The sequence below is a fragment of the Ylistrum balloti genome, unplaced genomic scaffold, assembly GCF_031769215.1.
Source record: "Ylistrum balloti isolate Yb309-2 unplaced genomic scaffold, AGI_CSIRO_Ybal_v1 Utg371552, whole genome shotgun sequence".
NCBI lineage: Eukaryota > Metazoa > Mollusca > Bivalvia > Pectinida > Pectinidae > Ylistrum > Ylistrum balloti.
In genome coordinates, this window is record NW_026782798.1 from 477077 (window position 1) to 491845 (window position 14769).

The 14769-nt window shown below is 32.0% G+C and overlaps 1 protein-coding gene across 1 annotated transcript; it reads right to left on the minus strand.

Annotated features, from left to right (window-relative positions):
* Positions 1-6108: 6108 nt before the first annotated feature.
* Positions 6109-14215, minus strand: LOC132562963 (tight junction-associated protein 1-like). Its single transcript, XM_060227740.1, has 8 exons — positions 14123-14215; positions 13305-13348; positions 12629-12679; positions 9857-10021; positions 9186-9252; positions 8311-8418; positions 7626-7709; positions 6109-6665 (listed from the first exon to the last, which is right to left on the minus strand). Exons 1-8 carry the CDS (start codon positions 14213-14215, stop codon positions 6237-6239), a joined length of 1041 nt encoding a protein of 346 aa, XP_060083723.1. The 3' UTR covers positions 6109-6236.
* Positions 14216-14769: the final 554 nt, after the last annotated feature.

Genomic DNA, 14769 nt, shown 5'->3' on the forward strand with positions numbered 1-14769 from the left:
ACCATAATCACAAACTTAGTCTTACCATAGTCACAAACTTTGGTGTACCATAGTCACCAACTTTGCTGTACCATAGTCACCAACTTTGCTGTACCATAGTCACAAACTTTACTGTACCATAATCACAAACTTAGTACCATAGTCAAAAACTTTGGTGTACCATAGTCACAAACTTTGCTGTACCATAGTCACAAATTTTGCTGTACCATAGTCACAACTGTACCATAGTCAAAAACTTTGGTGTACCATAGTCACAAACTTTGCTGTACCATAGTCACAAATTTTGCTGTACCATAGTCACAACTGTACCATAGTCAAAAACTTTACTGTACCATAGTCACAAACTTTGCTGTACCATAGTCACAAACTACCATAGTCACAAACTTTGCTGTACCATAGTCACAAACTTAGCTTACCATAGTCACAAACTTTGCTTACCATAGTCAAAAAACTGTACCATAGTCACAAACTTTGCTGTACCATAGTCACAAACTTTGCTGTACCATAGTCAAAAACTTTACTGTACTATAGTCACCAACTTTGCTGTGCCATAGTCACAAACTTTGCTGTACCATAGTCACAAACTTTTGCTGTACCATAGTCACAAACTTAGTCTTACCATAGTCACAAACTTTGCTGTACCATAGTCACAAACTTAGTCTTACCATAGTCACAAACTTTGCTCTATCACATTCACAAACTTTGCTGTACCATAGTCACCAACTTTGCTGTACCTTAGTCACAAACGTTAGTGTACCATAGTCACAAACTTAGTCTTACAATAGTCACAAATTTAGTCTTACCATAGTCACAAATTTAGTCTTACCATAGTCACAAACTTAGTCTTACCATAGTCACAAACTTTGGTGTACCGTAGTCACAAACTTTGCTGTACCATAGTCACAAACTTTGGTGTACCATAGTCACCAACTTTGCTGTACCATAGTCACCAACTTTGCTGTACCATAGTCACCAACTTTGCTGTACCATAGTCACAAACTTTACTGTATATTCCACAAACTTTGCTTCTATTAAAACTTTTGCTGAATTTCACTCACAAACTTAAGAATTTCACTCCAACAGACTTTAAGAATGTCACTCCAACAGACTTTAAGAATGTCACTCCAACAGACTTTAAGAATGTCACTCCAACAGACCTTAAGAATGTCACTCCAACAGACTTTAAGAATGCCACTCCAACAGACCTTAAGAATGTCACTCCAACAGACTTTAAGAATGCCACTCCAACAGACTTTAAGAATGCCACTCCATCAAACCTTTAGAATGTCACTCCAACAGACTTTAAGAATGTCACTCCAACACACCTTAAGAATGTCACTCCAACAGACTTTAAGAATGCCACTCCAACAGACCTTAAGAATGCCACTCCAACAAACCTTAAGAATGCCACTCCATCAAACCTTTAGAATGTCACTCCAACAAACCTTAAGAATGTCACTCCAACAGACAAATCTTTAGAATGTCACTCTTTAGAATGTCAACAAACTTTAAGAATGTCACTCCAACAAACCTTTAGAATGTCACTCCAACAGACTTTAAGAATGCCACTCCATCAAACCTTTAGAATGTCACTCCAACAAACTTTAAGAATGTCACTCCAACAAATCTTTAGAATGTCACTCTAACAAACCTTTAGAATGGCTACCAGGTATTTATAGATAGATATATGTGTGTTTCTATACATGGTCATACAGCATACATTTTACGTATTTTTTCAGAAATTTGAAACTCATAACATCAACAATACAACAACAATATATGCTAATAAGTAAGATTTTTTTCTTAAATAAACAACATGTGCATATATTATCACCATATTTAGAAAAAACGTTTTATATACATATAAACTAAAAAGAAGAATGCAGATTGTTTTTATGACAATGTACAATGATTCTTCTAGATGTGTTTGAACAGTGTGAATTTATTGCATTAAAGTGATGTTATATTTAATCATCTTGACTAAAGAAGCATATTTAAATAGCCCATCTGGCGATCATTTATGACGTAGGTAGGAGAAACACAACCTGTTTTGTAAGCTTATGCAGGAATCTATGAGAAATGGCATTACTCCTTTAAAGTTGCTACAAAACATGATATACATTTGATATCAACAAAGGAATACCTATATATTACTACAAGATGTGAAGATACCACCATATATAAGTCAGGTGTGTGATTTAAGCTTACTTAAGGTTATATTAATATATCATTTGCCTTTCAGTCGACTTATTACACAATTTAGAATAGTTTATTATTGCTTTTAACATCAAGGGGCAATTCAGGATGTACCAGGTATGAATGGTTGAGGAAGACTGAAATTCATAAAGAAAAACCACTGGTGTGCGGCTAGTACCAAGCAATGCCCCATGTAATCCTTGAATCCATGACGCAGAGGTGGAGGGCTAGTGGTAAGGATAGTCAGACGCCTGAACCAATCGACCACTGCAGAATAATTATGATAAATTGATCAATGATAATATTGAATGTTTACGCCTTAACAGCAATATCATGGACTATATGTCCAAAACAAAATTACAACTAGCAGGCCTAAGTCCTTTATCGGCCCCTCTCAGCTATTAAGTTCATCACTCTACCAAAGACAGACTGACTAAAACGAAGGAAAGTAACTCCGGTAGATCAGAATTGTCCCGGTCTACACTACACAAGGAATATCAAACACACACAACATGTATAGCATTGGCACAGGTAAATCATGCAAGATTAGCACCAGGAAAAAATGCATCAAACATTCCTAACAGTTCCATAGTTCACTGTTAATTCTATATTATTTACTTTCTATCTATTCAAAACCAGAAAAAAAAACAAACAAACAAACAAAAAAAAAAACAAAAATAAAACAATATATAATGAAAAAATATCACTATATAAACAACCTGATTCTGACCCTTATACAGGTACACATTGGTAATACAGGTATCTCTTATTTCATTTATAATGGAAAAGATGAAAATGTACAAATTTTTCAGAAATATTTTTTCACATCCAACTGGTTTGCAGAAATTTCGTGTCATGATTTTGTAAATTAAAGAATATCTAATTTTAGGTAACCCCCAAAAGTTTGAGACAAACTAAAAAACAAACCAAACAAAACAAGCACAGCTAGCGGTTTTAGTAAGACTGCAGAAGCCCACATAAGCCCAAGCTTGACCAACTTAAAACCATTAAGAGAAGATAATTCAGTTAACTACAGTCCCTCAGGAACACACATCACCTCATCAAGGTGAACCCATATCCTAAATATTACGTTTCCAGGATTACCTGTGGTGAACCCATATCCTAAATATTACGTTTCCAGGATTACCTGTGGTGAACCCATATCTTAAATATTACATTTCCAGGATTAGCTGTGAAGAAGACCTAGACAAGAATTTGCTTACATGTAAGTCACAGGTCAAAATATAGGTCAGAGTGACCTACTTTGGATATGTTACACTGTTTCACTCAGGTGAACCCATATCCCAAGAACAAAGTTCCTGTGATTAGTAGTGTAGAAGACATGACCCAGACAAACTTTTCCTTTGATTTAGGTCAAAGGTCAAAATACAGGTCAGAGTGACCAACTTTACATGACATACCATCTCACCAAGATTACCCCATATCCAAATATTACAACCTGTAACTAACTAACTGTGTAGAAGGTTGGGGCCAGACAAAATCATGGAGCCATGGAGGAATGAATGGAGACTACACAAAACTCTAGTCTCCCCCAGGGGACTTATGACATGATAACACACTAATTTTGCAATTTCAAACTTCTATACAGCAATACTAAGCAAGCACATTTGACATTTGCTGGTGTTAATCTTTCATGCAATTTAAGATGAGAAAGCACTGTATGATAATTGATCAGCTGCAGCTTGTAGATATTTGATTTGTTGTGTTAAAACAGTAATTGAGTTGGAATGGACAGACTGACATATTTACCTTAATAAGAGTATTTCAAAATTGCAAAATATAACCAAATTTCATAGGACAAGTTTGAGGAATATAGTTATCTGTATTCAGGGTAGTTTATACCGTTTAATAGTTTTGCATGTTTTTTTTATTTTTGCTTTCTTTTTCTTTTCTTTATCATTTTTTACAGGTTATCACAAAATTAATACAAATACATTAATTCTTATAACCAACAAAAACAACTGAAAAACACAACAATAAATAAATTATAATCTTAACTCCACATTAGTTGAGACACCAAGTAAAGATAAAACATTATAAATGTACATGTTGCGAATTATATATATATATAAAAAAAAAAAAACACAAAAATGACTATGATTTCACATCAACTTAATTCATATATAAACTAAAGCACTTTAAAATGAAATGGCATCAGCTACATTAATGAACATTTTCTATTATTAAGCCATTTTTCATCATGACTGTTATAGATAATGAGTATTCAGTTAGTAAATTATAATTCTGATGGCAGTATAAGATGTGAAGATTTGCTACATAATCATGATCAACATCACCTTTTTGCAGACGAAAATTGTTTTTTTCCAGTCCACTCTGATGTGATTGTGAAAGAATTACAAGTACTGTTAGCAAGTGGAAAATGAAACAAAAAAAAACCCAACATCTGATAAAACTAAATAAGAAAATAAAGAAAATTAACATTCAGGTAAGTTTTCTAATACAGTTAAACACTTTTAAGGCAAACAGATAATTCAGAAAAATGTTCTGTAAATTGGTAAAATGGTGAAATGTAGAGTGAAAAATCAATGCATGCTGATCAACTTAGGCCAAAGACTGATTTATAGAAATAGAAGCACTGTATATCAGTTATATACCCAATACTTGAACAAACTCGTCTAGGAAATGTTTGATATACTTAAAATGCACTGAAACCTATTCAGACTCTGATACAAAAGAATGTGCTAGCATGTTACCTTTTTCCAGGCTGAAATAGTCAATAACTTGCCCAACTTTATACATGTTTTACTCTACCTACTATGTATAAATTAATCATTGAAATATATTTACAAATTGCAAAAAACACATCTTATATCAAACATTACATGAACACTCTCTGGTATCACTACTGTGCAGGTACAAATAGTTTTAAAAATGTCAAAATATTCTGATATTTGTATCTGAAAATTTTCCACTAGATAATCTTATACATTGTGCATGACAAAATATAGTGAACATTTAAAAGGCTAACTTGATTTATTGCCTTACATTCTAAAACCATAACACAAGAGAGGAGATGACACTAAAGATACAATCCAAATTCAGATTAATGGCTCCATACTTTTAAAAATAATTCAATTTCATCCATTTCATTTCATTGATCTTGAATGCAACACATTGTCAACCATGGACTCTTCCTGCAGTTTTTGAGTCAAAGACGACACCACAAAATCAAGACCAATGATACAATATTCTGATACTATGGACACTCAAATTTAAGCAACTAAAGATAATTAAAATTTTCAATCAGAATTAATTCTTTTTGCTTTTCAATGAAAATACGATAGTTTACATTTCGTTGTATTGTATTTTGATATTAAAGTGGATACATCAATCCTTTTTATTCGTAGAAAATGTAAATTTACTCTCCAAAGCTGTTTATAACTTAGAGGATTGTATATGTTGAAATAATCCTTTACATAAAAACGACCATATACATGAAAAGATTGAATTTTACTTGTTAATAGTTCATTTTCAAAATACCATTTCATGCAGAAAAGACTGTATATTGATTATGTGAATGCCAATAGTCAGAGAGAAAAAGGAGAATGCATTCAACTGGCTTGCTGTTAAACTTTATAGAAAGCAAACTGTGTAATTGTTATATAGATGTCATATTTTGCCATTTATCTGTATCAACATTTACTGTTATTTGTATTGGAAAAAAAAAACTCACTCCTATGTGTATAAGTTTCATTGTTGATTAACTTGCAAAGAAATTGTCAAAAGATCTTCGGGGTCGGGGTCGGGGTCGGGATCGAGGTCAGGGACGGACATGGGTAAATCTATGAGTCCTTTAAGAATGCTGTGGAGAGGGACATAAAAACAGAAATATTAACTAATATAATCACAGCTGATGCAGTCAAAGGCTGCTGTAAAAACAAGACAGGAGAAACTATGTAACATACAATAAACTATGCTGAATTTTGAAATTAATGACTTCAACTCCTGTAACATACAAAAGTCATTGAATTGATTTTTACAAGATGGCACTCTCTAATTCATATTTCTGTTTCTGTGGAATTTGTTCGTATCCGACTAGGTAGTTTGTGGACTCGTAGACTTCCAGAACCACCATTTGAACTGTTAATCTCCCGACCCATGGACACTTGGACTTCCTTGTCATGCACAACAACGTCCAGTTTACATCTTAGACATATGTACATTCGCCGTGGTTTACGTTTAGACTCCGGCTGCGTGAGGACCTTGGCTATGAGATTCATTGGCACTGAATCTGTTGAGTTTCTGTTCATGTCTTTGTTTGACTTCTGAGAACTATTGTTAATGGAATACACCATTGCTGTAGGCGGGAATGTCTGCATAGGCACACGAATCAATTTCGCTGATTCGTTCTGCGGAGCGTCCTCACAATTAATGATTTCTTCTCTTGTCATGTGACTTTTGACTCTTTCCTGAAGTTCCATTGGAAGCTATGATGAAAGAATTTTGAAGATAAGAAACATTTCATGATTTCAAGAACTATGATGTGATGTGAGGTTACATTAACACACATACATTCCTGACAACATTCTTTAAAATTTCTTAAACAAGAAGTTATTAGCAAATTACGGTCACATCACGTAAAGACAGATGTATACAAATAATATGTAGTTTGATAAATATCTACAAACACTAAACGACTTATACCTTGAATGTCTATTTTTTCAAATATTTTTCTTTAAATAGCAAATTGTTCTCTATTTTATGGTTAAGCTCTTACAATGTAAAGTTATGCTTCAGTGACATTGCCACAGCCTTCACATTTTCTGAGCCCCACCTCGTAAGCTCATTGCTATCGATGTTATGTCAATGTAGAATGTTCATCAGTACATACTTACTGAGTTTTATTTTAAAATATTGTTAATGGGACTTGTTACTTTTACAGATATCAATGTTAGTACAATATTTGTATCACTTTAGGTATCAATTTCACTAAGTTATGCATATGAAAGTGGGTGTGTATCCACACGTGTGCTGCAATTCAATGGCGAGTGTTTCGCATTACATTTTTTGTTTCAAATTCATACTACTAACTGTTTATCTAAATAAAAGATATTGTTAGTGTTTAAAATTACAAAATATTTTTATTTATTCATTACTTATTCATTACTGTCTATGAGACATGTATCCAGTAAACAGCTGAGGAAAATAGGACCAACCTTTGATGCACAATGTCACTGTTCATAGAAACATGTCTAAGTTAAACCATCAGATAGGATTAGTCAAATTTTTACTTGGTCCCATCCACTTCGAAGTATCCGTGTTTTACTGTATACGTTAACGGTTTTTTGCCTTTGTACGTTTTTGTGTTGGAGTACTAAAATGAAAATAATAGTGAACTTTGTCCTGAGTTTCATTTCCACACCCCAGTGAAATGTTGTGATACAAACCGTATTTAGCTTGTGGGCTACAAAGTTTGAAGGTTTACACTGCAATAGCTGGACAGCATAATTACAGTCTTTTCTGGTCTGCTCCTGAAATGTATCATAATCATATTGTATATAACAAAGTCAGCCATTAGGGATGGATTTAAAATTTAATTAAAATTTGTAGTAAACATGATAATTGAATTGCTATGAATTACAGACAATTTAAAATGTAGAGTTTAGCCAACAAATTTCCGAGAAAAAATAATGTTTTTAAGAACCTGAAATAAAATATTACTGAGACATTGAGGAGAATGTAACTTGTTTCTAAAAGACTACCCATAAGGCTATCAACAGAAATGAGAGACAATAGAAATGATTGACCATGAAACAGAAGAGACCAATCCTTAAAAAAGACATTACTCTCACTGTACTTTTTCAATAGTACCAATGTAATTTTTTGCTATATTTATACCTTTCTGTTCATCCACTTTGAGAGTTTGAGATACAATACAGTCAGCATTCTCATCTTGTTTTTGTTTGATCCATATTAAAGATATCAGTGAAAAATAAATCCTTGCCAAATGGTATTGGGGTTAATTCAAAATTTCGGACATAAAACACACTGAACCACAAAAAAAATGATAAAATCTGCACAATAGAACTGAACAAGCGTTATATACATAACCACCTGCGGCACTGTACTCACATTTTCCTCCTCCAGTTCACAGATGAGAGATTTAGCTTCAACAAGTTTGGAGGTCATAAGGGCTACTTCTTTCTGAAGACCAATCTTATCCCCTTCAAACCCATTGACCTACAAAGTAACAAAAAACATCTATTATTTTTTGAGTATCTAACTGCATTTAAACAGGTATTTTCAAATGTTCTTATACAAGGTATGTATCTGAATAAACGTTCACTATTTAGTTGAAGAAATTCTTTCACACAAATCCATCCATTTTAAATAAATGATGAGGACAACATTTTTAAAAAAATCGAGTTGCTCCTCTTCTTTTTAATTAAATTTTTCCAAAATACTTAAATGTCAAAATCCATTCTGTCAGCATTTTTTTAAATTCTGCTTATGTAACAATTTGATTTCATAATATTTTATTCAAAACAAAACATTTACTAAAAACCTATGTAGCTTACTAAATTCAGTTAATTCTATTCATAGCTGATGTAAATTTATAACTGTAAATCTTTTTATTTCAAAGGGAATATATTTCGCATTTATTCATGAACAGCATCGTACACGAATTCAAATCCCTCACCAATATACTTTAGCTGATATTGTCCTTGTAAGTAAATGACTTTCGTAGTGTGGTACCCTCTAAATCATGTATTCACAACTAAGATAGTCATTTACCTTTCATGAAATTAAATACTCGCTCAAATAGTGATTTACAGTACATAGATGAAGAGAAGAGGACATGCTCTGATAGCAATAGTGTTAAAGCGATTGAGGTAAATATTCACACAAGCAGTCAACTGAACTCAATAGAATCAGTGTTTTAAATGAAAAGACCAACAGCTTACTGAAGAAATATTGTTAAATAAAATGCAAAGTCAGATTTTTACCACTTTTAAGAGTTTATCTTCCAATCCGTGGTTCACTTTCTGCAACCTTTTATGACTTTCATACAACCTGCAACACATTAAATGAAGAAACTGATTATCATGAATTGAAAGCGTTATCTAAATGAACAAATGATACAATGTGATTAAACCTAACAATTTCATAAATCAATTAAAGAAATGGAACAAGTTAAGAGAAACTGGATAAAAAACAAAATACAAAATAAAAAAACTGAAAAGTATGAAATGTAGTTAAGTCTCTTTCCTACTGAGTACTTTTGTATGAAGACAAAACAAGGGAAAGCACTGTGTATTTCAACATTATATCTCAAAATGGTACACAAATACAAAACTGGATAGATATATATATAGGTTGCAATACAAAAAAAATCTCTGGACAAAAGAAAATATGATGGATAATGTCAACAAAGGGCCATAACTAAGAGGTGTCTCAGATTAGAAAGTAGTTCAGTAACAAATTAAACTTCAGACTGGGAAATAGGGACCATACTATAGATTAGGGTGACACAGAATGTGCAGGTAGTGAATACTTTGAAGAACAGATGGTTGTACAGACAGAATAAGTAAAGGACAGAGTATAAATTTATAAATAGGTGAGTCTTCTTTTGTGCAGCACGTTGTACCAGATAATATATCCTATGCATGATTTTTACCTGTCGTATCGGTCACGGAGTTTGGCAAGCTCGTCGGTGAGTTTGAGTACCTCATACTCTGCCATCTGTTTACTGTCTATTATTTCATGTTCTATCTGTGAGATATGGTTGTTACTCCTCCTTAACTGACTCTCCAGGGCCTCAATCTCCTGGTGAAGATCCAGACTGGAACAGATTCATTATTGTATATATCAAATTATGGTTCACATATTCATGGAAAAATGTTACAAGAATTGTCTCATATTCCAATACACAACACCAAATGTACTTATCACTGCCAATGCTGAACTTATCATGTAAATACATTTGATATTTTTGCTACATGCAGATAATAAATTTCTAAACATTCTATTAGGGCAATGAGTTTTGCTAATGTAAGATAAGCAGTATTGTTCTCAATCAAATTAATTCTCAGTCGAAATATATAAAATGATCCAGGTTTTTAACTCTTTTATCAAAATAATAAATTTGCTTCAAAATTCATAATTATTCTTTCTTTTCCTTAATATGTCGGTGGTATGAATTGTTACAATGGTGATTCTATAATTCTAACAGGTCAAATATGTATAATACATGTTAAACTGTTACCCTATCTATCAACTATGAGTTCCCTTTTCCCTAATATATATACATCTAATATCATTGTGTTGTTTGTTGGTCAGCTTTCCATCAAAACCCGTGAAATCAACCCAGTTTTTTAAACCTATTTCCTTGCTTCATTCATGAGGCATATTAATCGGATTTGATCATTACATGCAGCTATCTATATACATCTAGGAAACCTGTTGGATATATTTATAAGTGACATAAACATATATCTAACATAAAATCAATAACTGTATTAAATTGATATGTTTCAGTGTGTGAGTTTTCCTCATCTAGTTTCAACATCAAGTGACATATCACCAGAAAGTGACATGAAATCGCATAAAAACCATGACAAAATATACATGTGTGTGTAAAGTTTCGTTTTTTCATTCATAAATCAATATCATAATTTAAACAATGGCTTTTCATCTGTTTTATCATTTATCAATATAATGGTAATCTGAGAATAAGCCTGTGTCTGTTAATAAGCCCATCCACACTGGATAATGATCAGAACAATTATAATCAGAAGCTATTTCGTTGTCCTGTAATCAGTACACACCTGGACTTTGTAGGAAGTAATTTGTGACAACCCCTGGGCTTACAGAAAAATAGATTCAAATAAATGTTCAAGATTGAAGAAATACATTGTAGAATGTCATGTTCCAAAAGAATGTATCAAGACATCAGATCTCTGCAAGATTTTTATGGCTACATGAAGTAATAGATCCATCTTGGATACAAATGTCCTGATAAATTGTCTAGAGTCTGACATGCATATACAATGAACTTATTGATTATATATCAGAAAGTTGAAACACACATTCTTATCTGTTTGGCCTAAAGCAATTCATGTTTATATTACTGAGCTGATGTATAAAGTGAATAACTGAATGTACTTTTCTTTAGGAGTTATTTATCAATACGGTGTGATTGCCTGTACAATATATGTGTACTTGGTATGGCAGTTTTTATATCGGACCACTGAATAATTCTTTTTCTATATCATAAAAACTTGTACATGTATGCACCATCAATACATACATCATAGCCATGTGCACCAACTTAATGTCATAGGTCTACGGTTTGATATTTCACAATAAGATTTGAAAGCATTTGATGGCATATCACTGAAACTATGATACAAGACTGAATGATATTAGTGTATTGATTATCACTGAAATGTTATCTAAATAAATTCATATTATATATACAAGCTTGCTTCTGAACGGCTATAGAGATTAGCAATGTACAGTTTGTCAAAAAAAAGTCTCTCAAGGCATAGATTACAGCTCTGGTATACAGTACCAGCTAAACCTTATTGCAATAAAAGTGCTGACTTGGAATAATCTACAGCACACACAAAGTATATACTAGCCACTTCACTTTATATCTATAAGAGTGCTTTGTTTCCATAATGTACAACTCCATGATACATGTATAAAACACAAGTTTTTTTAATTAATAATTTAATTTTTTAATTTCATAAGCATACACACTAAACTATCTACTATTGATTATAACACATATTAGGAACAGTTATTGTTGCATTAAGTAAGTTGTAAAATTGACAATATCTTTTTAAAGGAATTCTGGATTTTTTTTATTTCATTGTTTTTTGTTATATAATTCAGATCATTATTGGGAGAAAAAAGTTATTAAAATTAGCAACATCTGAAAAACATTCCAAAAATGAGGAAAGATTGAATACACATGGACTGTACATTCACTTTGAAATGATCTTTACATGAGATTTAATAAGATAAAGTTCCTATTTTTTAACTATATGAATTTTTTACATCATTTGCTAATTGGCTGTCAATAAGCCCATCCTAATTTTTTTTCCAGTTTTACTTTTGATGCAAATATTATATGGCAGTCCAAAGGACTTGTTGCAGAACAGATAGAGTATTTGATCTAAATGTATTGTAAAAAAAGAGTTAAGACTGTTTTGTGAAGGTATATAGGATAGATAATCAATACATGGTTTATGAAAGCAAGAAAAGAGTTTCTAATACATGTGTATAGAATATATATTGAAAGTTTGAAGGATCCCTCCACTACATCATCTGAAGGATCTACTAAGTGCACTCAGGATATCAAACTGTTTTTAGTTTAATTTGTACACATGAGGCTGGAAGGTGTTAAAAGCACCAAAAAAAGTCCCTCTAGATGTACTGTTACCTGTGTTGCTCATCTGCTGGGCAAACTGAGGCTCCTTCTAAGCCTATCTGTCTGTTATAAATTTACATTAAAACAATGAGGTATTTGTGTGGGTGTGTTCATTTCAAATGTGACACATTTCTTAGCAGAGAAAACTGTCATGTTGAAACTTGTAGAAAAAATAAAATCCATCTTTCACATCACATCTTCCAGTTCTGTTAACTTTAATGATAAAATGATTTAGAAATCTATAATATACATATCAGCTGTCAATATCTGTATATAAATATTGGTTACATGATTTACATATTGATAATTTTTAATATACAATACATAAGGAATCACTTTTTCTGAAAATCCTCCAATTCACCATGTGGTGCACCCTTTTTACATAAATTCCCAAGTTTTTCAAGGCTAGTTCTTCATGATCTGTTTGTTATATATAAGTACCACATTTCAGTCTTTGAAAATCCTGTCTGACCCTACAATGCCAAGTTACAAAAGTAATGCTTTCTACAGAAAAAAAGCTGACCAATTATATAAATGGAAAAAAAATTGCTAACTTTCAATGTCATCAAAACTGAATATGTTTCACATGGACTGCATATCACAAAGAGGATTTTTTAATTTTCAAAATTCTTCTTTATAAAACATAATCTAAATTTGGATATTTAAAGATAATAAACATCAGGTTTACCTTGAGTGGCTAGAAAAACATCCTCTACAAGTACACCCACAGTCCTGTTAAATAAATACAACACAACTGTAGGAAAGGCCAAATAACATTTCTATAAAGAACACAATGATAGGTATATATAATTCAGAAGTTATTTCTTAATTTCATCTTCAACACACTTGTTCTCATTTGAAAACAAACTTAATATCAAATTAAAGGAAAACAAGGCAACAAGAGGTAAGAAGTTAATTCTGTTGTGCCTTTTAATGATTATCCTGAGTATGTACTGGATTTGGGTACCACACAGCAGAGAAATCCTTACAACATACTCAGTAATTTAAACTCATATCAATGTCTAATTACTCAGTAACATGATTCATCATAGTCATCATTTTTTTATACAGATAGTATGTATATAATACCACCAAGATTCACATATGAACAGGCTTAAAGCTGAGAAACTGATGATTACTTTTTACATCATGAGGACAAAAAATGTGTCCTTTATGATAAAAACCTTTTCCTTTTTTTACATCAAATTCTCGTTGAAGACTACACAATGAATCTATTATCAAGTTCTTATAAATAAAAAACCAATAGAAGTATTTATGTGTAGTCTATATCTACAGTAATCTACTTTATCAATACACAGATAAACCTATATTTTATGAAATATTACTTTTCATTTCTACACAATTTCATTGATTCTTAACACGAATCAGTAATAAAAATTTTTGATACATCAGACACTTCCTGATCATGAACAGATTGGAATTCATCTCCAGTAAATCTCCTTGTTTGTGTACAGTGCATATGCAATTAAAACACAGATTACTTACTGGGCATGCCTGCAGAGACAAGGTTGTTAGGGATACGTCAGATGTCACTCTTTTATGCATGGTAGATGATTTGTTGTCTTGGAAATGTTTCATCAATATGGCTGTTATCGGCTCATGATATTGAATGTTGAATTCCAGTTCATCGTTTTTGTGAAGGTCAGAAAGCAAACAAAGCTGAAAACATCTGAAATTAACACAACAAAAAGTTGTCATAATTTTTACACAATACTAATGTAACATTACAAGGTGATCCTTTTGCATGTATACACATATATCTCAATTTAACATAATTCTATTTTCCTTTGAATAAATCTTGACAAATTTATTCCTCAAAGATATGTTTTACCTTTTAAATTTCGAACAACAAAATCAACCTACCTATAGAATTAATTTTGATAAGAACATTTACATGCAGATTTTTTTTCTCTAATCCAAATATTCTCCTGCCTATTTAATACCTCGTTCAACAAAACCTTATGCACCAATTGTTATTACAAGACAACTTTCATTAATATTATTTTAGAGTATTAATTCAAAATCATCACGTACTAAGACATGTGTTCTGACACTTACGACCAGCTACCAAGGAGCTCCAGTCTAACAGGCTTTACGGAAAATCTCTTGAGAACTGTAAATTCTCAAATATG